This window comes from Cryptomeria japonica, chromosome 9, assembly GCF_030272615.1.
Source record: "Cryptomeria japonica chromosome 9, Sugi_1.0, whole genome shotgun sequence".
Taxonomy (NCBI): domain Eukaryota; kingdom Viridiplantae; phylum Streptophyta; class Pinopsida; order Cupressales; family Cupressaceae; genus Cryptomeria; species Cryptomeria japonica.
The window spans coordinates 216,793,546-216,816,189 of record NC_081413.1 but is presented as its reverse complement, the minus strand read 5'-3'; the positions used below and the strand labels follow the sequence as shown (position 1 = coordinate 216,816,189).

The window sequence follows — 22,644 nt, the reverse complement described above, 5'->3', positions numbered from 1 at the left end:
ATTTTTTCTAATTTATGAATTTTTAATAATAAATCTAATAATTTTTTCTAATTTATTAAAAATATTTCAAATTTTGATATTTCTTCACACATTTCAAAATATAAACATGCTGGTTATTACAGTACTACAAATCTCGGTACTTGTCACTATATGGCTATAATAAATATGTTAAATTGATTGATAACTTTGACGGTTAATAATATGAAAAAAGATGAATTCAAAGTTAATCATGAACCATACTACTAGAAAATTGCATATAAATACAATAGGATCGGTGTTGTGAAACCAATGAAACGTAATTTCTATGCTTCCGCTATAAAGAGTTTAATTCTCATGCTCAGTTGCCCAAGTGATTTCAGAACATTTCAGAGTACTAGAGTTGTGAAATATGGAACAGGACATTGAAGTAATTAGAGATAAGAATAGCATGAGAAATTGGTCAAGAACCAAAAGAGCGCAAGGAGAAAAAATATGTCTGGTGCCCACAATGGGGTATCTTCACAGAGGTCACCTGGCACTTGTAGAAGAGGCAAAAAAGAGAGCTACGAGAGTGGTGGTTTCAATTTACATCAATCCTGCTCAATTTGCAGTTGGCGAGGATTTTTCTACATACCCATCAAATTTTGAGGGTGATTTGGATAAGCTGAAGGATTTGGGTGTGGATACTGTATTCGTCCCCTCTGATCTCTATGTAAGGGAAGATAATGCAGGAGCTGGAAAGGGGCAAGATAATATTGCAAGTGGGTGTATTTCTTGTTTGGAGGGTAAGAGTGGAAACGGGCATGAAACATGGATTAGAGTTGAGAAGATGGAGAAACCACTGTGTGGAAAATCTAGACCTATATTCTTCAGGGGAGTTGCAACAGTTGTTGCCAAACTGTTCAATATTGTGGAACCTGATTTTGCCGTCTTTGGGAAGAAGGATTATCAACAATGTCGCCTCATTTGTCGCATGGTAAAACGTGATGCTGGAATTTTTCTTTCAGTCTTTTTGATTTGAATAATCTTCTTTATTGGGCTACGCCATTGGATAAGTGTGGGTGTTGGGATATATTGTTATGCAATGATTTTTTTAATAGAGCATTTTGGGGCGCTAGGACATGTTGAACACTACCGGGAGGGGGCGGGGAGGGCTGGGGTGAATCAGTATATGCTAAACTTGAGTAGATTAAAACCATAATATCCATTCACCACATGTGCATGAAAATAAATAACTGAAACAACAAAACATCCTCACAAGTACGTGGAAAATTCAAATTAGGAAAATTCACGCAAAGAATCAAACTCACAATATATGTAATAAGTGTTTACAATGATTTAGGCCATAGGTTAGGGAGCTCATTGCTCCAAACATGCAGGCTAAAGCGCACAACCTTAGGGCAAGATACAAAAAAGAGACTTGTACAACTGAAGAACACTTGTTCAAAGCAAGATAGAAAATACTTGTCCAGATATAATAATAATAATAAGAGATTGAACTGCAAGAGAGAATAGCATCTATCAATATGCAGATAACAAATCATAGCTTAATACTCATTTGATCCAACTTCCATCTCTGCACTGTAACACATCTGGACCATATTTTACTTCATTCCATGTCGTATCTCTAATTACCATAACTCATAACCCAACTGATCTATCCATTTTATACCAACCGGACCATCAATAACCTCTATTAGGTCGGCTTAAAGATATAGCATGTATATGCATCATCGACCCAAAACATTACATGCGAAAGGCAAAAGAGACATGTCAAGATTCACACCAAGTTGACACACATTCCAAATATGACGAAAAAGACTTTACATGCAACCACTCAGACCAAAACACATAAGATAGTTCGTATTGATCTGTTTTACCCAAACACTAAATTCGGACCCAAAAATAAGATATGCGGACCACCACAAAAGTAGCATTCCGCGCTAGGAACATAATCTAATGATCCACAACACCCATAGAGAACTAGCAAGACGAGGAATGCAACACATTCTTTTGCAACATCTTGAAACTGCACAAACTTTGATCACAAACATAGATAGGTCTCATAGTGAAACATTTGTCCAACTGAAAAATTTAAATGTAAGAAGATTGGACCACCACAACCATTCTTTATTAATCCACAAATCCATCTGATACATATCTGGTACAACCATACATTACCAGACAAAGATACCATTCACTAGAGTAGTTTCCAGACCAAGCAAAAAGACATCCATCCTCCGAAAACATAGTATATCATCAACACTTACCATCCAGAACACTTACAATTAGTTTCCATAGCATATCTACATATTCTTGAAAGCAAAACATCATTCTACACAAAATATGCACACAACTCTGCATAATATCATTTACTAATAGACATTTGGACCAACATCTAGATACAATCAATATCAAAGATTTAACTAGAATACTGTTAGACCGTATACTTCTGCATCATGACACTTCTAGACCAATAGCCGACCACCAACAAGACTAGACATCAACAATCAACAATCAGATCAATAACACCAACAGCAGGTTTGACATCACAATAGCACCAACAACCAGACCACCAATAAGTTTGACATCACAGTAGTACCAACAACCGGACCACCAATAAGTTTGACATCAATGATACCCAAAACTCATATGTGCAACAATCTCTCCCTTTGTCATTGATGGCAACACAAAAATACTTCTCTCCATATACAAAATACTTCTCCCCCTTTGATATCAAAGACAAAGGGCAACTCTTTTGTTAAAACAAGTTGTATATATCTGTAACTCCCCCTATAAAAAATAATCACTATAAAATAGAAAAGGACAAACTGAGTGCAAATACCTTCAGATAATAGACTACTCAACCAATCCCCTATAAAAAATAATCACTTTGAAGCATAAAAAGGACAAACTGAATACAAATACCTTCAGATAATAGACTACTCAATCAATGTCCATAAAATTATCATACATTACTGGGCCAAATGTCTCTGAATCATTTCTTAAGCCCCACAAGAGAGGACTCCCATGAACGAATAGTAACAGACAAAATCCTGCTATGACACTCACATTCAAGACACAAATTTATTGCAACATCAAAGATATCAGAGTTTAGCACACTTCGTTCCACATTTCCAGCATCTACCAACAACCAGGTAAATGAAGACATCCGCAATTCTATTGCATCTTTCAGATCACATAATTGTCTCATGTAGCCATCTCTTTGTCTCTGTTGCAAGGATAACTGAGAGTGAAGATCACGAACACTAGATCTCATATCACCATTACCATCTTTAGAGATATCAAACGAATAAACCAACTCATTAAGTGGAGATTCGATAGAGTCTATCTTATTCTTAAATTTCTTCATAGCAGCAGACCATCGCAAACCGTAATGATATAAGTATGCAACATTATCAATCACTTTTTTCAAATTTTCCAAATTAAGTTTAAGATTCTCATGCGCCCTTACACATTTTTATGTCATCTTGTCTGCTAGGTTTATCTTAGTACACGGTTCATCTGAATCACCACTATCATCATCAACTGAAGCCATATGCTCAATCAGCATATCCGTCAACACTTTTGAAAGTAAGTCTGAAACATCACCAAGAACAAGATTGTTCTAGAGCTGATAAGCAACAAATGCTTGTTCAGTAACATCCTGATCATATGTAGGAACTGTAAGATATAGGTTACCAATATCCTTCAGACCATTAGGTCGTCCAATTAAATCAAGTACTTTATCAACCTTAGGAGAACTTTCCCCAAAAGAAGCAAGGGAAGCAACAAACTTTTCTTCTTTTACAACACCTTGCACACTAGCCTTTTTCGGTTCTCCTTCATCACTTTCCATCACTATAGTGTTCGCACTTTCCTTCTCAAGAGGACTCATATGCTCAAATTTAATACTTTAGAAACAAAGGAAGAGGCCTTTGTAGATAACTTCCTAGTCCTTTTTACTTTTGTAACATCTCCTTTTGAAGACACACCGACATCAACTCTCTTACCACCAAATTTTCCCACGATCTCATCAAAAGTTTGCAATCTTTCTGCATTCATATCTTTAGGCAATTTAAGAAGAATCTCAACAATACCCATGCATTCATCCTCAGATACTTCATAGGGAAGCTTTGACACCCATGACACTACAGTCTCCATAAAACAATTATCCCTATCCACCATGAAAGTAATCTCATTCTTATACCAATCTACAACATACAGAGAAATTCTGTTTTTACCAATGATCTCCTTCTGGAGATCCATAAAGAACTTACAACAAGCATCCTTACCATTATCCAAATTATCCAAATACTCTTTAACTTGAGCACCAACAGTCATCTTTTCTTCACACAACATTTGTCATTCTGGGCAATGCATTTAGAAAGTAGAATACCAAGCAAAAAACAAGAGAGCTATACTGAAAGGGGCAATTCTCATCCTTTGTCATTTGGAGGTTGTCTAGTAGTTGACGCCTCAAGACCTCACACAAATCATAATCCTTGTTCTCCTTTACCATTTGATAAGCCACATAGACTGTCATAGAGGAGGAAGATCCTTCCCGATTTCTGAAATAAACTTTATATGAAATTCCCGTTGTCGCATATCTCACCCAAATTCGCAATGTTGTCAATTCAGAGGGCTCACTTATAAGATACAACTCCAGTTAGCTTGTTCACTTCCTCATTCTTCACTGATTTCAGAATAGGCACCTTTCCGATAGAGCATAAACCGGTCACACCCCTTAGGGCTTCCTTGGAAATTAGGTTTGGTTGATCCAATTATAAGTAATCTTCTAGAATTTTGCTCAACATAATTCTTACTACCCCTTCATCGGAAAACATAGGAAAATTGTTCCAAGTATCCAACCTCAGGTGCCCTAGATTGGCATAATTAGGTTTAAACCTTTGCAAACCATCAACTAGATGAATTCTCTTAAAGTCACTGATTTTGCTATGATCATACTCATCCAAAGAAACATGAATATAATAGTGGATATCCTCTTTATGATTAAATTTGTCAGGAACAATAGAAAAAGCATTGACAGGGTCTTCTAGCCCAGGAATAAACGATGAGTCCCGAGAACAGGTCAAGGCTCATCAAGAACACTGAGTATTTTAGAACTAGCCTTAGAAAGATCACAATTTGAAAATAACTTCGATCGAATGTAGTAATGCCTTTGCTCCTCTTCACAATTTGACAAAACAATATATACTTGTCACTTAGGGTTTCCAAAGAGTTCCTTGAAAAGATGATACAATGTACACTAGAGACTACAAAAAAAGTTCCAGACCAACAAATTCACTCAAAAAACCATCGGAATCACCTTCCTCACTTCTACCATGCTGAAAACAACTCGGCATTTGAATCATAAGGGGGTGCAAGAGATCTGCGTCAGGTTATCCCCCTCAAATAATGCTATCTGAATTAGTTTTCGAAAGAAGGGTCAACACCCATAGCAGGTGCGGATCCATCTTCAATCTTCTCTTCCACTTTATCTTCTAATTTCTTTATCCATGTCATCTTCATTTTCTCCTTCTGTTTTTTGGTATCAATTTTCTTTTTTGAATCAACTGTCTTCTCATTACTTCTTCTGCACTGTCTCGCAATATGTCCGACTTCATTACAGTTATAGCATACTAGAATTTGTTGTGATTTACTTCCATTCATTCTGCCATTTCTACTTCTTCCAAAATTCCTATTTGACTTGCACTCAACAGCTTTGTGCCCATATACATTGTCAACATAATAGTATCCATTGAAAGATTGAACATCTCTGTTAAACCTAAATTTCCCTATCTATTCCAATTCAACCTACTTTTGCATTCACTTGCCTTGTGTCCAAACATATTACAATAGTGACTATTTCCATTGAAGAAGAATTGATTTTTGATTTGACTTCTACATTCACTAGCTTTGTGTCCAAATTTATTGCACGAAAAACAGTTACCATAAAAGATGAGGAATACTTGGAAAGAGCAGGAGGAGGTCTCATGAAGGTCTTCAAGTTCCGGGAGCTCCGAAAGTTCCGGTCCGAAATGAAATCATTCTGATCTTTATTAGAGTTATTTAATTCATTCTTGACCTTTTCTTTTCCTTTATCTTTCTTGTTAGATGACTTAGAACATTCACTGTTTTCAAAACCTAGTCCACCTTTATCTTTACTTTGTTTTTGAGAACTAAGCATTGCATCAAGCACTTCACTGCCACCTCTGAGTTTTAGTCCATTATCAATTTGATCCTTAGCATCTTTTAGTTCCTTCTTAAGTCTGATCACTTATTCTTCAAGTCTTGAACATTCTTTAGTCTTCTCATCAATCTTTGTTTCAAAATTATCAATGACCTTTTTTCCTTTATCAAGCAAGCTTCTCAAATAAGTAATCTTTTCAATTGCCTTTTTGTGTTTTTCTCTGCTTTCATCCAAGTCTGCCAATGTAGATCTTAACTCTCCTTCCATATCAACAACATTATTGACATCATCCCAATCACTCGGTCCCATTGACTCACTAAATTTTCTTGCAAATCCTTGAAGCTCCAATGCACTCTCTGGGTGAGAATGCTCTCAAGAAACAAAGGGTTTTCGTCTTCTGATTTTGACAATCGATGGATTTTTGTCCATTGATCATAGTCTTCTATGTGTTCCCATCCACAAAAGATTGCTGAACACGAGTGCCCAAAAGATACAATAATTTAACATCTGTGATTATAATTGAAATGTTTTCCTAATCTTTTATGCCCCGTAACACACAAATACCCAACTAGTCGACCCAGAATGGGGCTGAGGCTCAAATTTGAATTTCCACACACTACGTCACAGGTTGGCCTTATAAGCCTTACAAACTTCTTTGTTGAAGGTTTGGAGTTTCTCCCGCCTGTTGACTTGGCATGGGTTAGACGTTAACTTCGACCTCCAATCCCTACTTTTGTCATTGATTTCGTGCTATCCTTTCATTGTGGCATTGGTCAGGTGATATCCTTGAACCGCGATCTCCACTGACACTTTGACATGTGTTGGGCAGCAGGTTTGATCCTTGACCATTGATGACTTCCTGGTAGGTGCCGGGTAGTAGGTTTGATCCTCAACCTTTGATGATTCCTTGACATGCATTGCGAAGCAATTTTTATCCCCAACCACTAATGACTTCTTGGCATGCATTAGGCAACAGGTCTGATCATTGACCTCCAATGACTCCTTGGCATGTGTTGGACAGCAGCTTCGATCCCCGACCTCTGATGACTCTCTAGTGTGTATTGGGTAGTAGTCCCATCCTTGGCTCCCCCTCTCAAGATTACTTGTCCTCAAGCAATGTAAATTAGGATGCTTGAGAATCTTAGACCCTTCCCATGTAGCATTTTTGATTGGCAGTTTTCTCCACCTAACTAGATACTTTGTGATGCTCCCATTCCTCAATTTTTTGATGTGGGTGTCCATCACCTCTTTTGGAATCAAAATCAACTTACCCGCATTGTCTAAGGGTGACAACTCCAATGAGGGCGTAATGTGCCGACTTAGGACTTTCTTCAAACAAGACACATGGAAAACACTATGAATCTTGCTGTAGGCCACTTCTCTTATTTGCTTCACCATTTTGTACAGTCCATAGTATTGGGGTTTTAGCTTTTCACTTCCACTCTTTTTAATAAAAGTCTTTTTATAAGGTTGCAATTTCAGGAAAACCAATTCTCCCATCTCAAAGGACCTCTTTGTTCTCTTATAACCTACATAAGTCTTCTACTGATTCTGTGTTCGCTGCAGATTATCCTTTAGTGCCTTCAATATATTTTGACTAAACCCATCGAGTCACTTGCTGTTGGTGCCCTGCTATTTGAAAGTAGTAGATCAGTAAAAGATAGTGCATAACCATATTGAGCTCTATGGTGTCATCCCAATGGACATGTGGTGTGAGGTATTGTAGCAATATTCACCCAGGTGCAACCATTTGATCCATGCAGTCTACTTGTTTGAAACATAATTCCTCAAGTACCCCTTGATCCACTTATTCACTATGTTTGTTTGTTCATTAGTTTGGGGATAGTAGCTGGTATTAGTTGTGAGCTTTGTACCTGTTAAGCAAAATAACTCTTGCCAAAATAATAAATTTCATATTATAAAGTCACTTTATTAAACAAAGTTTCTTCTAGAAGCTTTAAGGAGGTTAAAACATATCCTTCTAGAAGATCCAGCTGAACTGTAATGTCCCTTGTGAGATTTTTTCTATCTTTGCAATTTATTGAGTCGATAATGCTTATAGTTCCTATGGTCTTGATTGGAAAGGTATGATGGAAATATTGGTAAGCAAGATTTACAAAAAGGACAAATTCAAGTAAGAACTTAAGTGATGAATCTTATATGAATATGAAATGATAATAATATAGCCTGCACGTGTAGTGGAGTTGGCTTGGGCTGTGGGTTTGCTCCCCATTGGTCTCGAGTTCGATATCGAGGCTCGGGTTTGCCCGATGCACGTGGCTTGCGGACGGCTGCATACATCCCTGGAGGACTAGCCTTGCATCAACGTGCCCCTTCCTGGCCTCAACTTGGCAGTAAGCCAGCCCAAGGTAAGGCAGGTTGGGCGTTGGGCTGGGTCGCGGGGATACCTCTAGAGTTTAAAAAAGAAAAAAGAAAAAAAGAAGGAAATAATATAGTCTTCTTTATCGATTGCTAATTCCAATCTGTTGTTCTAAGAGAATATGGTTCTGGAAATTAATATAGATTCCAACACATGAGGTCTGATGGTTGTATTTGCAAAATGTACTTTGGTTACTGCGATTCACCAATTTGAGGATTGATATAAGAATGCAAGGTCTGATTATTACTGATAAGATCGTTGTGCTTGAATGTCTTTTTTCTAATCAAGCAATTGGACAGCAATGGTTCGGGTATGGAAGAATTATAGTTCTGATCCTTGATCAATTTTCCTGATATTTCTCCAGGTAAGCATGCAATCTACTGATGCCTTCTCTGCTTGTTTACTCTCTTCTCATGCGTCTATGGCCTTGCAACAGGTGGATACACCATCTTTAATTGGCTGTCTTAATACTCCGCTCTGAATAAGTAAAATAACAAATCTCCAATGCCTCTTTGGTACAATACGAACCTCCTCTAATAGCCTTCGAATGTGAGGAGTTGTATCTCTTCCATCATGTCTCTTTCAAATAACTTGACTAATCACACACCTAGTTGGTCTTATCTTTTGTTTATGGACCATATCATTAACTTAACTAATTATCCTTTGATCAATCTGGTTGTTCTTCCTTTAGACAGCGATCCTCTTAATTATATTGTTCCTCACATCTAAGGAAGGTTTTTGTGCAATTTGTTTAGCAATCAAATGGGGTTATTACATGAACCTTTAAAAAGAGATGAGAGCAAGTCATTTGGACATCTTAGTTTTGATATTTATTTCAAGAGAATTGTGGAGAGCTTGTTTTGCAGGTTCAAAGCACCCTAGGACAAAAACCCTTGGGTATTTTGGTTGATTGGGTGAAAACCCAGCTAAACCCTTGGTGAATTTATCTCAGGTTTTACAGTTACAGTTCAATGGTCAGATTGTGAGGATTTAGAAATTTGTGAAGTCTTCGATGAAGACAATGTTGGCGGCAATATTGTACACGGAAATAAAACTAGTTAATTAAGTTGTAATTGTGTTGGTTAGTTGGCAACCGAGGGGTGGCAGTTGTGATGCGACGGTTGGCGCTCGCACCCCCTTGGCATTTTTATATATTTCCGAATGTAACTTGTGGACAACAACGAATTATGAATGGAATAACATCTGATATATTGCATCTGATATCTATGGCATTATTATTTTGCATTACGTGTTTTATCTGTGTGCTTTAAGTTATTTACCCGAGAGGGCAAACATTTGGCGCCGTTGCCCAGACGTACTCGGGAACGGAAGACGTGGATGGCGCACGGACATGACGGGCCTACCCGTCGGTGAGATGAACCCAGAGACCGACGACGCGCACACGGAACAAGAGGCGAAGGGGGAATTGAACCCTGTAATAATCCCGACACAATGTTGATATAAATTGTGGTCGAAAGGGAAAAATAAAAAAATAAAAGAATTGTGTACATGGTGTGTGCTTGCTATGTACGGAGGTGATTTATACCAAATATATTAAATAAAGACAGAAATAAGAAAGCAGAAATAGACGAGTGGGAGGCCGCGCAGAGGGCCTTGATTCTGGAGCAGCAAGTAGAACGGAGACGGAGGCTGAGGCAACTTGCCGAAGGACGACCTTCCGAAGGGTGGCCCGAAGGGAACCACGGAGGTGTCACGGAGGGTGTAGAAGCGGAGGGAAGTTTCTACGCGTCGCCAGAACACCGTAGGGCGCGGAGCCACGAAGAGTTTTTGGCGGAAACAAGGTTAAGGAGAGATCTAGTCGAAGAGACTCGGGATCAGTTTAGAAACTTATCCCTTACACCACGGAGTGAAGATCACCAACGGGAACCAGGAGTGGGCGCGGGTGGGAGCAAAGGGGAGGGCAATCGTACGGGTGTAGGTGCCACACACGACAGGCAAAACACCGTACCTCCAGTCGCCCACGCAGGGCACACCATCGGCGCCATCGGAGGAAGCAGTGCAGGGTCACAGACATAGGCACAACCGCCCCCAGGAAGACGACCCGAGATGGCGAGTAAACAAAAATTACCAAAGTTCACAGGGGACGGCAAGGAAGACCCCTTACGGCACTGCCGTACATGTGAAACCATTTGGTCTGCCAACGGAGTGATAGACCAGAATGACTGGGTACAACAGTTTCTAGCCACGTTACGTGGAGTCGCCATAGATTGGTACTCCGATGTAGATAAGCAAAAAGTGGCCACGTGGGCCAACCTACAAAAGGAATTCACGGAGGAGTTTCGGTTGCTCCGTGATGACAACGAAATTGTAACAGAGATATACAGTACCAAACAAGGTACCAAGGAGACAGTACGGGCATACAACAAGAGACTAAAGGAATTGTTGGGTAAAATGGAGAGCCAACCGGCTGAGGGCTTGAAAAAACGATGGTTTGTGGAAGGATTGAAATCCTCCCTACGGAAAAAAATGAAAATTGTACCCCCTACGTCATATGATGACGCGTATAATAGGGCGATGGACCTAGAGAGCGAATACAAAACATCAAGGAAGAAGAAAAGTAATAAATATTCATCTGACGATGATGAAGATTCTGACGGAGAAAGCAGTAGCGGTGGCAAATCAAGTAAAAAGGTGCACGCACTCCAAAAGGACATGGAACGAATGTTGAAAGAATTCAAAGCCATGAAGGCGAGTACAAGTAAGACTGAAGAAAATGACGTGTGGTGTACCGACTGTAGGAGTGACGGACACACCAAGGGGTCCTGTTCCAAGAAGGTTTTCTGCGACATTTGTCAGATTGCGGGACATTTGACAAAGGAATGTCCCTACAATATGAAAACCAGGAGCCAACAAGTTCTCTTCACGCAAGAGCAGCCGGCCGTCGGAACTTCGCAAACCAACACAACAACATCATCTGGAGGTTACCGGGACAACAGACGCGGTGGCTGAAGGAATAGCAACAATAACAATAACAGAAGCCGTATCCAGTATGACGCCAAGGGCCGGCCAATTATCCAATGTAGGGCCTGTAATCAGTGGGGGCACTTCGCCCGTGATTGCACGAAGGAAGCCACCCCTCAGCACCTCTGCCGATGGTGTGGGCCAGGCGACCATGAGGACGCAAATTGCCCACAGGCAGGGGTTAATCTCCTCAACATTGAGAAGGCTAAGAAGACTGGTGAGAAAGGAGTACTGGCGATCACCCGCGCCTAGATGAAAAAAACCACTTATCCTGACCCCCGTACGGAGAAGGAGAGATTACGGGAGGCAAAGGCCAATATTGAACATGAGATGACAGCCGAACGACGGGACAACGAGGTGGCGAGTACATCATCCTGTACGGAAGCGGAAAATAACATCATTGGGCAAGTACTGCAGATGGAAGTACCTATAAGGGTAAAGGACCTTCTAGAAACAATGCCACAGTTAAGAACTGCCATTTTTAATTCCATACAAACCATTGCGCAGGGACCTTTGCGTGCCACACGAGCGGAAGTTCCGGTCAGCCCCTCGGCTGACCCAATGTTGTTGGCCTTAAATAGTGGTCGGCATCCTGCTGTAGTAGAGATGGGAATTCTCGGGGCTATCCTCAAAGACACCATCGTGGACAGAGGCTCGGGGGTGAATGTACTGCTAGAGGATACGTGGAAGAAGCTGGGGAAGCCAACAATATGGCCACCCACGTTCAACTTGGTAGGTGCAGACCAGCACGACATCAAGCCACTCGGCACCCTGATGGCCTAGCCGGTCACCATCAGCACGCAACCTTTCATACTAGATTTTGTGGTAATCCCACTCAAGAAGAAGGGGTATGACGCCATCTTAGGCAGAGGGTGGCTGGTTACAGCAAAGGTGAACCACGACTGGAAAAACAACACCCTTTCTATGGAGAAAGGGGGGCGGAAGTACACCATTGATCTGAGGACCTAGGTTGTTGACGAGGAACTGACATCATCTTCGGAATTGGAGGGTGAAGGGAAAGGCTACCCGAGGGACGAAGGATGGGGCTGCAGGGAGCCCAACGACGAAGGGATTCTCAAACTAGGAGAGTGCTCCGAGGATGAGACAGGGTCATTGAACGGGCTCTTCCATTGGTAAATGGAGGATTATGAAATGTTCCAGAGCTATAGGCTCGAAGTAGAGGTTCCAGAGCTATAGGCTCAAAGTAGAGGAACCAGAGCAAGTAACAGAGGAGGCGTACCTGCCAGAATACATAGAATATTGGAAGGGAGACGCCCCAAACCTCGGTGACGTAGATAATCCGAAGATCAATTGTGTCGGCAACGATTGGAACCTTGTGTGGAAGGCCGCAGCTTTCAAAATCTTTATTATTCTTCTTCTTCTTATGTACGGGAAGGAGACCGTGGTCCCTGTAGAATTTGTGTTTCCAGGTCTTCGGATGGCCATTGAAAATAGATTGGCCACCAACGGGCCCGAATTGAAACCCTACCACGCGAAGCGTGCAGGGGACTCGAGAGGCCAAACGGACACCTGAGAGGCCGGAGGGGGACCCGAGAGGATGGAAGGGGACTCGAGAGGCCAGGCAGGCGACTCAAGAGGCACAGGACCACAACAGGCGACTCTCGGGCGAGGAAAACTGAGAAGGACGAAGGGCAATCCCAGAGACAGGGGACCCGAGCAGACGACTCTCTAGACAACTAAATTAGGAGATGAAAAAAAAAAAAAAACCCGTACGGTCGTACAACAGGCGACCGTACGGTCAAAAAATATATTTAAAAAATTTGAAAAAAACCATACGGTCGTACGACAGACGGTACGATATTTAAAAAAAAAAAGAAAAAAGAAGAAGAAAGTGGGCCCACCGTACGGTGACACCACCGACGATGGCACCACCGACGGTGGAACCACCGTGCGGTGGGGCCATCGGCGGTGGATGCCATCGTGCAGTGGTCACCGCACATCGCCAACCGCCAACCGCCAACCGCCAAAAAAAAGAAAGTGGGCCCACTGTACGGTGGAACCACCGTGCGGTGGGGCCACCGGCGGTGGATGCCACCGTGCGGTGGTCACCGCACACCACCAACCGCCAATAAAACCCCGCCCGCACACTTGCGCCGAACACTTCCACAGTGCGCAACCCACAGCCGCACAGCCACAGCGCGCAGCCGCACAGAGCCGCATAGCGCGAAGCCGCACAACCACGCATCCGCACAAACACACACACAGCCGCTTCGTCGTCAGTGGTCACTGTACGGTTGAACTGCGTTGGGCGTGCGGAAGGAGGACCATACGGTGTGCACACTTGAGCATGTTGTCCGTACGCTGGAGGTGTGTTCGTACGGTAAGGAGGGTGTCGACCGCACAGGAAGGTGGCCACATGATTGGAGGTGTCAGTGCTGTTGTTGACCATACGGGGAGGTTGGAAAAAAAAAACAAAAAAAACGACGACGACCAGATTTAAAATGATTCGTTGGAGTTTGAAGCCAGGACACTAGAAATTCAGAGTGGAGAAGAAGGGTTTTTGGCATCTTAAAATATTACAGAAATGCTGTGCGCCATGGACTTTCGTATGGTTCTGAGGGTTGTAAATTGGTGTTGGCGGCAGGGGCGCTGCCCTAGACCCCGCTGGAGGCGCTACCCCCAGACCCCCAGTTTATTTTTTGAGCTACAATACACTTTTTCGAGTTGGGCGAAGGGCATCTGAGAAGTCATGGTAAGTGTGGGTTGTTCCGTACGGTGAGAAAGAAGCCTGACACTAAGCATTGGCGGGAAGCCATAAGCCGTAGAGGGAGACGGATTTGGAGGGTGCGACCAAATAGAGTTGCGGGAAGGCATTGTAGAATCTGCGCAGTCGTACGACAACAGGGAGTTATTCAGTTCAATTATTAGCCTTTGGGGAGTGTGATGGAGGATTTGAGGTGTCTCCTAGCCTTTGTGCCAGCGGGTTGTGGCCACCTCCAGGCAGGAATGGTACGCTTTGAGGAACTTGGAGTATGTCTCGGCTGGACGTGAGGTTGCCTTGGTGGATTCATAGAGGGCTCGGGAGGAGCTGACCACAGGGTTGGAGGCAGTACTAGCGTGAGACTTAGTTCAGCGTACCCAGGAGTTGGATGCCGAGAGGGCAACGCGGGTGGCTATCGAGGACAAATTGGCTAGGGAGACAGTATCATTTGAGTAGCAGTTGGTGGAGGCTGAGACTGAAACGCGTGTTTTGCAGACAAGTTTGGTTTAGGCACAGGAGGACTTTGATGTCAAAAGAAGCAATAATGGTGAAATCCGCACTTGAGCATCGGATGGTAGCAGAAAAGGATTTTTCAGGCGAGGATGCAACAAGTGTGTAAGTTCTGGGCTCGATTGGCGTCAGCAGTTCTGTTTCATGTCATCTCTATTTTGTATTAAGTCGTCCGAAGACGACTTCTTTTCTTTTGGGGGGGATGATGTTGGCGGCAATATTGTACACGGAAATAAAACTAGTTAATTAAGTTGTAATTTTGTTGGTTAGTTGGCAACCGAGGGGTGGCAGTTGCGATGCGACGGTTGGCGTTCGCACCCCCTCGACATCTTTATATATTTCCGAATGTAACTTGTGGACAACAACGAATTATGAATGGAATAACATCTGATATATTGCATCTGATATCTATGGCATTATTATTCTGCATTACGTGTTTTATCTGTGTGCTTTAAGTTATTTACCCGAGAGGGCAAACAGACAAATTTCTGAGCTTATTGATTGAAGATTGGGATACGTACAAAGGAGTTTGTGATTTAAGGTTGGAGTTTCGTTCAACATCTTATGCCAAATCGAATAGGATTATCTTTGGTTGAATAATATTGGTTGGGACATTATTTTCCACTACAGGTAATACCTTTCCTTGTTATCAATATCTTGTAGCTTGGCATGAGGGACACCTACAGGCAAGTGGTGCATTCCCAACCAAATCTGGGTGAGTTTAATATTATTTTCTGTTAGGGCTGATGACCATGAATGCCATGTATGAGAAGAACATATAGTTGGGTGTATTAGTCTCTTGTTCTGGGTGATTGACTTCCAAAACCAATCATCTACATTGCCATATCATATCAGATTTGAATTATATGTAGTTACTGGGCTGATTCCTCTGTTGTAAATATTGATATTAAAGCTCGTGGTTAGTGCATGGAGTCTGAAACCTAAAGGCTGTTCAATTTATAAGGTATTGTTTTCATCAAGCACCCAGACAATTTATAAGGAGTTGACAGTTTACTGCTCATTAAGATCAGGCAATTAATTGCAGATTAATCTCTGTTTTTAGCTCTGCGAATCAATAGTGCAGTCAGCAATTAAGTAAATAAAAGGTTGTTTCAGAGTATTCTTATGTATTGCTATTTTGTTATGAATAATCTACCATCAATTGAAAGAAACATTATAGCTTTGTTTTCAATATGCCATGCATTCTTATAAAATGAAACCAGTACAAAATTGAATAAACAAACCTGCAATAGAACCCTTATTTCTCAGAAGTATGCAAAGTGTTTGACTAAATGTGTATGAAGAAGAATGCATGATTTTGGTGAAATTATAGTAGGGTTCTTCCAGTGGTATCAGAGCAGTAATCCTGCCAGCTTGTGGATCGATTTTGCAATGCAGATATAAACCCATGCAAAGGAGTGAAGAAATCATGAGTAACCAAGGTGAAGAGGCAAATCTTCTAGATGTCATTAGCTATGAAAGCAGAGAGTTGGTTAGAGAGTTTCAATCCTTCATGAGAAAGTCCAGCATAGAAATAGTTCAGATCTTGAGGGAAATGGATCATCAATTGAATGCCTCTAGACCAAGTCAAAATATGGCAGATGGAAGCAATTCAAGCAATGAGATAGTCTCAATAAATCCTCCTACGAAGACAGTCAAAGCCAAATTTTTGCAAAGGGAAGAAGGTCTAGTTGAGGAGGAGCCACAATTACCACTTCGCTCAGAGGATGAAATGGTAAGGTATTAGGCAAAATAACGTTCTAAGCAATTTGTAATGATGAGTTCTACGAACTAAAGACAAGGAGCCCAAGGAGGAAGAAGAAGTGAGTTGAAGAAAGAGGAAAAGCAAGAATCAAATCGAAAAGAAGTTGCTAAAGAAGCAGATTAATGAGCATGAGTCCAAGAACCCCAAAGAGCAGTTAAACACAGAGCAAAAGATTGATGAAGTCTTGGTGGAGTGAACCTTGTTTATTGAACACGAAGAGGTCAAGATAGAAACAAATGTTCCAGTCCATAAACCATCAACTAATCTGTCAAAAGGCGAGCCATTGCAGCAGGACATTAACTAGCAGAGTTATCATGTTAAGGAGGATGTATTAGTTGATTCTAATGCTGAGATTACTAGTCACAAGGATGATTGTGTTGGAATGAATCTCCCAAAAGCATCTACCTCTAAAGGAGGTAAGTACTCTCATCCTTTCTGCTCAAGATACGAGACTAGTAGCAGAGATTTATTTCAGTTTTACCATCATGAAAAGCATATTTATATGGTAAATGTGGAAGGGTGTATAAATTCTTTTGTCCAAAACTGCCAATATTTTCTGGTTTGGGATCCAGGAGATCATTTATCTTTGATAAGGGACATTCAAAAGCATGGTTTTGGACCCTTAACTCATGCAGCATCAAAAGAGGACTCAACATATGCTTTTGGTGGAAATTTGTTAGCTCAATGCTTTATATTTGCTAACACTGAAAGAGTTCAAGGGTGTCATGAATGTGAGATCATGAGGCTTTCAGCTCCCACTATTCCATTCAATGATAATATTATGAAAGAGGTACTTCGGCTAATTGTGGAAAGCTTCAAAGATTTGGATAATGTCACAAACCCATCCTGTACTAAGAGGGCTGCTATATTGGAGACATTTGCAAAAATCAAACTCTCTAACTTATTGTCTGTTTGGAGGATAAAGCAGGATGTGTCACCAATGGCACATAAGTTTCATAGAGGTTGGTTGAACATAATTTGGAAAAATTGAAAGGTCATTTGATGGAAGGGGAATTGATTTCTTGTGTTTTGCAGCCCACATGTGCTTCTAAAAGTGTCAATTGAAGGAAGAGCAACATTGCTTCACATGCCAAGAAGCATGTACACCTAGTCATATATGTGATGAATCCAATACAGGTTTATTTCAACAGGGTGATAATTTAAGCAAAGAAGCTGATATTGAGGAAGAAGAATCACATGGTGCATCTAAAAGTGAGGTGTACATGAGTCCCTATGACAAAGAAGAGTTTGAAGATTATGCTGATTTGGAGTTTCCTAAATCACCAACTATGGAAACATCATATGAAGGTATGGATATTTATGATGATTCATTGAGTGAATATAATGCTTTCCTACCATCAATTCTAAACAATTGCGATGCAAAATCTAGAGTGGTAGCTAAATCTGGATGTGCCGATGAGGAAGGAAAGAAACTAGTCATGTTGCAGGCAAGCACAAAATATGTAGTGAGGAACTTAGAAAGGTGTGATGAGTGGCTAAAGAGTGCTAAGGAAGCTAAGATGATAGCTTCTCCAGCAAAACGACACCTACAAAAAATTAAAGGAAAGGTTGCTTAGACTATGAAAAGCTATTGTTTAAGCAATTGACAACAGTTATGATGAGTGACTATGAGGAAAAATAAGAATTATATGAAGACTTTGCCATCATGACAATATTCTCTTTGGTTGAATTCTGGCATGAAATCAAGGTAGGTAATGTTTTGAGTTCAGCTAAGACATATTTTTTGTAATGGGATTTGTTCTATTTTGCATCATCCTTGCATTGTGTTTATCTTTCGATTATGAGCTTATATAGTAGAATGAGGTACCATGACAATTGGGAGACTAGGAATTGTGTTGAAGTTTTGAGCACCACCAGAAGATCTCATGGTGATGCACACATGAAAATTAGAATAGCACAGCATAAGCATGATGGAGCTACTATTTCTTTGTTGAGCATCTAATATCTATGGAAGTGATGGTGGAGGTTTTTGATAGGAAGAATATTTAAAGGGGGTTCTTAATGTTACTGCTCTAATTTCTACCAGCCATCATATGATTCCTATTGCATACTTCCAAGAAGATTGGAAGGAAATTTTAGTCATGAGTTGGAGCATGTTTCCATTGATCACTTTTCTGAAGGAATTTACAGCCATGACAAAGGTATTTCCAGCTATTAGAATGCCTGTATCTTTTGTTATTTCTAAGAGATTTCAGACTTGCTGTACCTGACCCATTTTCAAATTGTTGAAATCAGATTATCAAATGTCAGTTTCAGATTTTAGCAGTAGTCAGGTTATACTTTTTGGGGACTTGGAGCCTTTGGACAATGTCGACAAGAAGTTGCAGCTGAAGAGCACAAGTATCTCAGCTAATATTGCTTCATCTGAGTTTGAAAACCAAGTAATTCATGGCTACTTGGAGTTATATTTATCTCACATACAAGCTGATTTATGTTCTTCCTTGGAGGAGCAACTCAATTTTTTGTTCCCGACATTGATTTGGAGTTGGATAAATTGTGTTGATGACTTGATGAGTTATGCTTATCCTTTCACCTTGAGGATATATGGTGATTCTAAGGCTTGGGATCCAGGGATTATTATAATACTTCACAGGGTAATGCAACAGGATATAATTATCAATTTTAGTACTATCAGAGTGATGCAGCAGAAATTTGGGAATGCAACAACATGTCATGGTAAGTTTGATAATGCCATGATTATCATACTTCTATCTAGGAGAGATAAGGAGGTATTATTTGTAGGTATGTTTTAGCATAGTGTTTCAAATAGAAGATTGCATAAACCTCCTAGATTGATATGGGATCTTGGTAATTGGTTTTGGCATATAGGTGCGGATTGCTTGGGGGCAAACAATCTCCGAGAAGGTAGGATTGTAATGTGTCCTTTTTCTGAGTGAACATCCAGTGTAGATTTCTAGCCTATTTTATGTCTGTAGGCTAGGGTGCGCGATTATAAGGGAATACATAATTAAGTTAATCATTTAAAGTTGTCCCAATAAAATTAAATCCTAAGGATAGCTTTATTTTAATTAATCTAATTAAAGTGACTTACGTAAAAAAATTTCATATTATAAAGTCACTTTGTTAAATAAAGTTTCTTTTGGAAGCTTTAATGAGGTTAAATCAGATCCTTCTAGAAGATCTAGTTGAACCTTTAAAAAGAGATGAGAGCAAGTCATTTGGACATCTTGGTTTTGATATTTCTTTCAAGAGGATTGTGGAGAGCTTGTTTTGCAGGTTCAACATGCCCTAGGACGAAAATCCTTGGGTATTTTGGTTGGTTGGACAAAAACCTAGCTCAACCTGTGGTGAATTCAACTCAGGATTCACAGTTGCACTTCAATGGTCAAACTGTGAAGATTTAGAAATTTTTAAGTCTTTCATGAAGACAAATTTCTGAGTATATTGATTGAAGATTGGGATACCTACAAAGGAGTTTGCAATTTAAGGTTGGAGTTTCATTCAACATCTTATGCCAAATCGAAGAGGATTATTTCTGGCTGAATAATATTGGTTGGGACATTATTTCCCACTAAAGGTAATACCTTTCCTTGGTATTAATATCTTGTAGCTTGGTGTGAGGGACACCTCCAAGCAAGTTGTGCATTCGCAACCAAATCTGTGTGATTTTTTATATTATTTTTGAGTTAGGGCTGATGACCTTGAATGCCATGTATGAGAAGAACATATAGCTGGGTTTATTAGTCTCTTGTTCTGGGCAATTCACTTCCAAAACCAGTCATCTATGTTGCCATATTATATCAGATCTGAATCATATGTAGTTGCTGGGCCGATTCCTCTATTGTAAATATTGTTATTAAAGCTCATGGTTAGTGCATGGTGTTGAATATATTGTCATTGGTGTCAAAGGTTGATGATCAAGTTTGTATAAATTTTGGAGGATTACTCAAAGTAATAGGGAACTATGAATTGGAATGGGATGCTTTTCAAGCTACTGATTATTGATTAGATCTCCATCAATTTTGTGTTTGAGCTACTTGCTTGCTTGGTTGAGCTGCTTGTTTGCTTGGTTGAGCTACTTGCTTGCTTGTTTGAGCTACTTGGGTGTTAGCTTGAGTTGGTTGCTTGTCCACATCATGTGCCAGCTTGTCTACTTCAGATTGACATATCATCAGCTGAATATTCAATAATATGGTGGTCAAAATTTAATATTCTTTTCATGGTTTTAGGTGTTGATGCAATATTAATATGGAATCATATAATCTTAAAAGAGTGGACAGTATGTGGTATAGTGTTGGTTACACATGAGAGTCTTGTTGGTGTACGTTTTATCATTCACCAAACATTTAGAATAAAATGTCAAGGACACTCTATCCTCTCTTGAACAAAATCACTACGTATGCCAAGATTGCAAAGAAAGATCACACGGCGACTCCAAGGTTTATATGTGCGAACAAGCGACTTTATGTTGGATAGCTTCCTTGGCTATGTATGCTGAAATACAAGGGGGACTTACGCTCAACCAATACTGATCACAAGCTAGGATTTAGACAAATTTAGCAATAACAACTCTCTTTTTTTTTTGGGGGGGGGATTTTCAGCTTTGGACTTTAAAAAAGGATAAAAGGATAAGGGTTTAGAAGTTTTATGCTACTCCTAAGAACTCAAGAGACAGTAAAGATTAGGTGAAATCAATCAACGATACTTTGTTTCGCCACACTATGGACAACTAGACAAAGTAGGTGCAATCTTCTAAGGTTGTGCTTGTGATTTTCAGACTGCGAATGATACCATCCAATGAACAATATTCACCCAAAGTAGAAGTTAAGCATCCACGATACAAGTTCAAGCTAACTTTACACATTGAATAAAAATAATCTATTCAAAGAAAGTATGAGTAGTAGTTTCACCAACCTATATTATCAAATCCTTCATTCATTCAACAACTTTGAAATCAAATTTACTTTAAGCAAAACTATTCTATGTTGAAGAAAATATGGAACCATGCAATCAAGTGATAATAATAAGGCTTCAAAGTAAACTGCAAATGAACTTATATTATCAAAATAGCTCTAAGCAACAATTTCATAATTCTCTCCACACAAAATGAAATGAGAGAATGAGAGTTTATATAGAGTTTCTGAAAACAAATGAAAGGCCGAGATCGATCTATGATCAACGATTGAGATTTAGACACAACCCTAATTAGGGTTTCCCAAAATAACACTAGAGACAAATGCATGCTAGACAAGTGGCGTGAAGAGCTATCTCCTAGGAAGGCACATCCCTATCCTCGCGAGTGGCAGTGTGTTCAATGAACCTGGACACAATCGGGCCGACGTCTTCCATGGTGACATGTGGCAGCATATTGATCCTGTATTCCCATCTGTCCAAGTCGTCTGCACAAGCGGCAAATGCAATCTCCCATTCCAACTCCTGTTTTTGGAAGGCACCCCGGATGGATAGGAAATCTGATGCCTTGGTCAAGTTTTGCTTCAGGATTGGTCCAGTGACGGTGAAGAAAATTTTCTAAGCTCTGTGTTTGAGATTTTCCAACCGCATATCATTTTCTCATATGGCCTCCTTTTCAAGCAAATCAGCAATTACAAGGAAGATTTTACTTTGTATTTCTTTAATTTGCTCTTCGGCCTTAATACTATCAGCCTTTACCCTCTCCAGGATTTCGCTTCGTGCAACCAATCCCCAATGCCATGTGTTGAAATCATATGTAGCTCCTGCTACAATTATCTTTCCATCAATCAATTCTTGTTTAGGAACGCCTTTCAACACCCCAAGGCACGAGATAATTTTGTCTTTAACATCCTGAAGGTAAGCCCATGCTTCTACCATGCTCGCAATTCTGGAGAGTAAAGAGGAGGTTTGCTCATATGTCAGCATCAATCTGTCCACGAATGTGGCTGCTTCTTCTCTTTTGCTTGCCATCCATTCTTTAGTCTCTCTTGCCGTCACTTTTTCTTCTTCAAAATTTTCAATTGCTTCCTGCGAGGAATTCAAAAGTAGAGGAACTGTTGGATTGCCTTGGTTAAGTGGCTTGGTCAAGTGCTAAATGTATTCCTTTAGGTGTTCAATTTCCTTCTTGTATTCTCTCTTCTTTCCTACCTCCTTGTCCA

General features: G+C 40.4%; 1 protein-coding gene across 3 annotated transcripts in view; it reads left to right on the top strand.

The window, feature by feature from the left end:
• Positions 1-272: 272 nt before the first annotated feature.
• LOC131044586 (pantoate--beta-alanine ligase) overlaps positions 273-22,644 on the top strand; it is an 81,666-nt gene continuing 59,294 nt past the window's right edge. For all 3 annotated transcript variants that reach the window (XM_057977943.2, XM_057977945.2, XM_057977942.2), the window contains exon 1: positions 273-955. In XM_057977943.2, the coding sequence (XP_057833926.2) occupies positions 389-955 (567 nt within the window). In that variant the 5' untranslated portion in view covers positions 273-388. The remainder of the gene's footprint in view (positions 956-22,644) is intronic.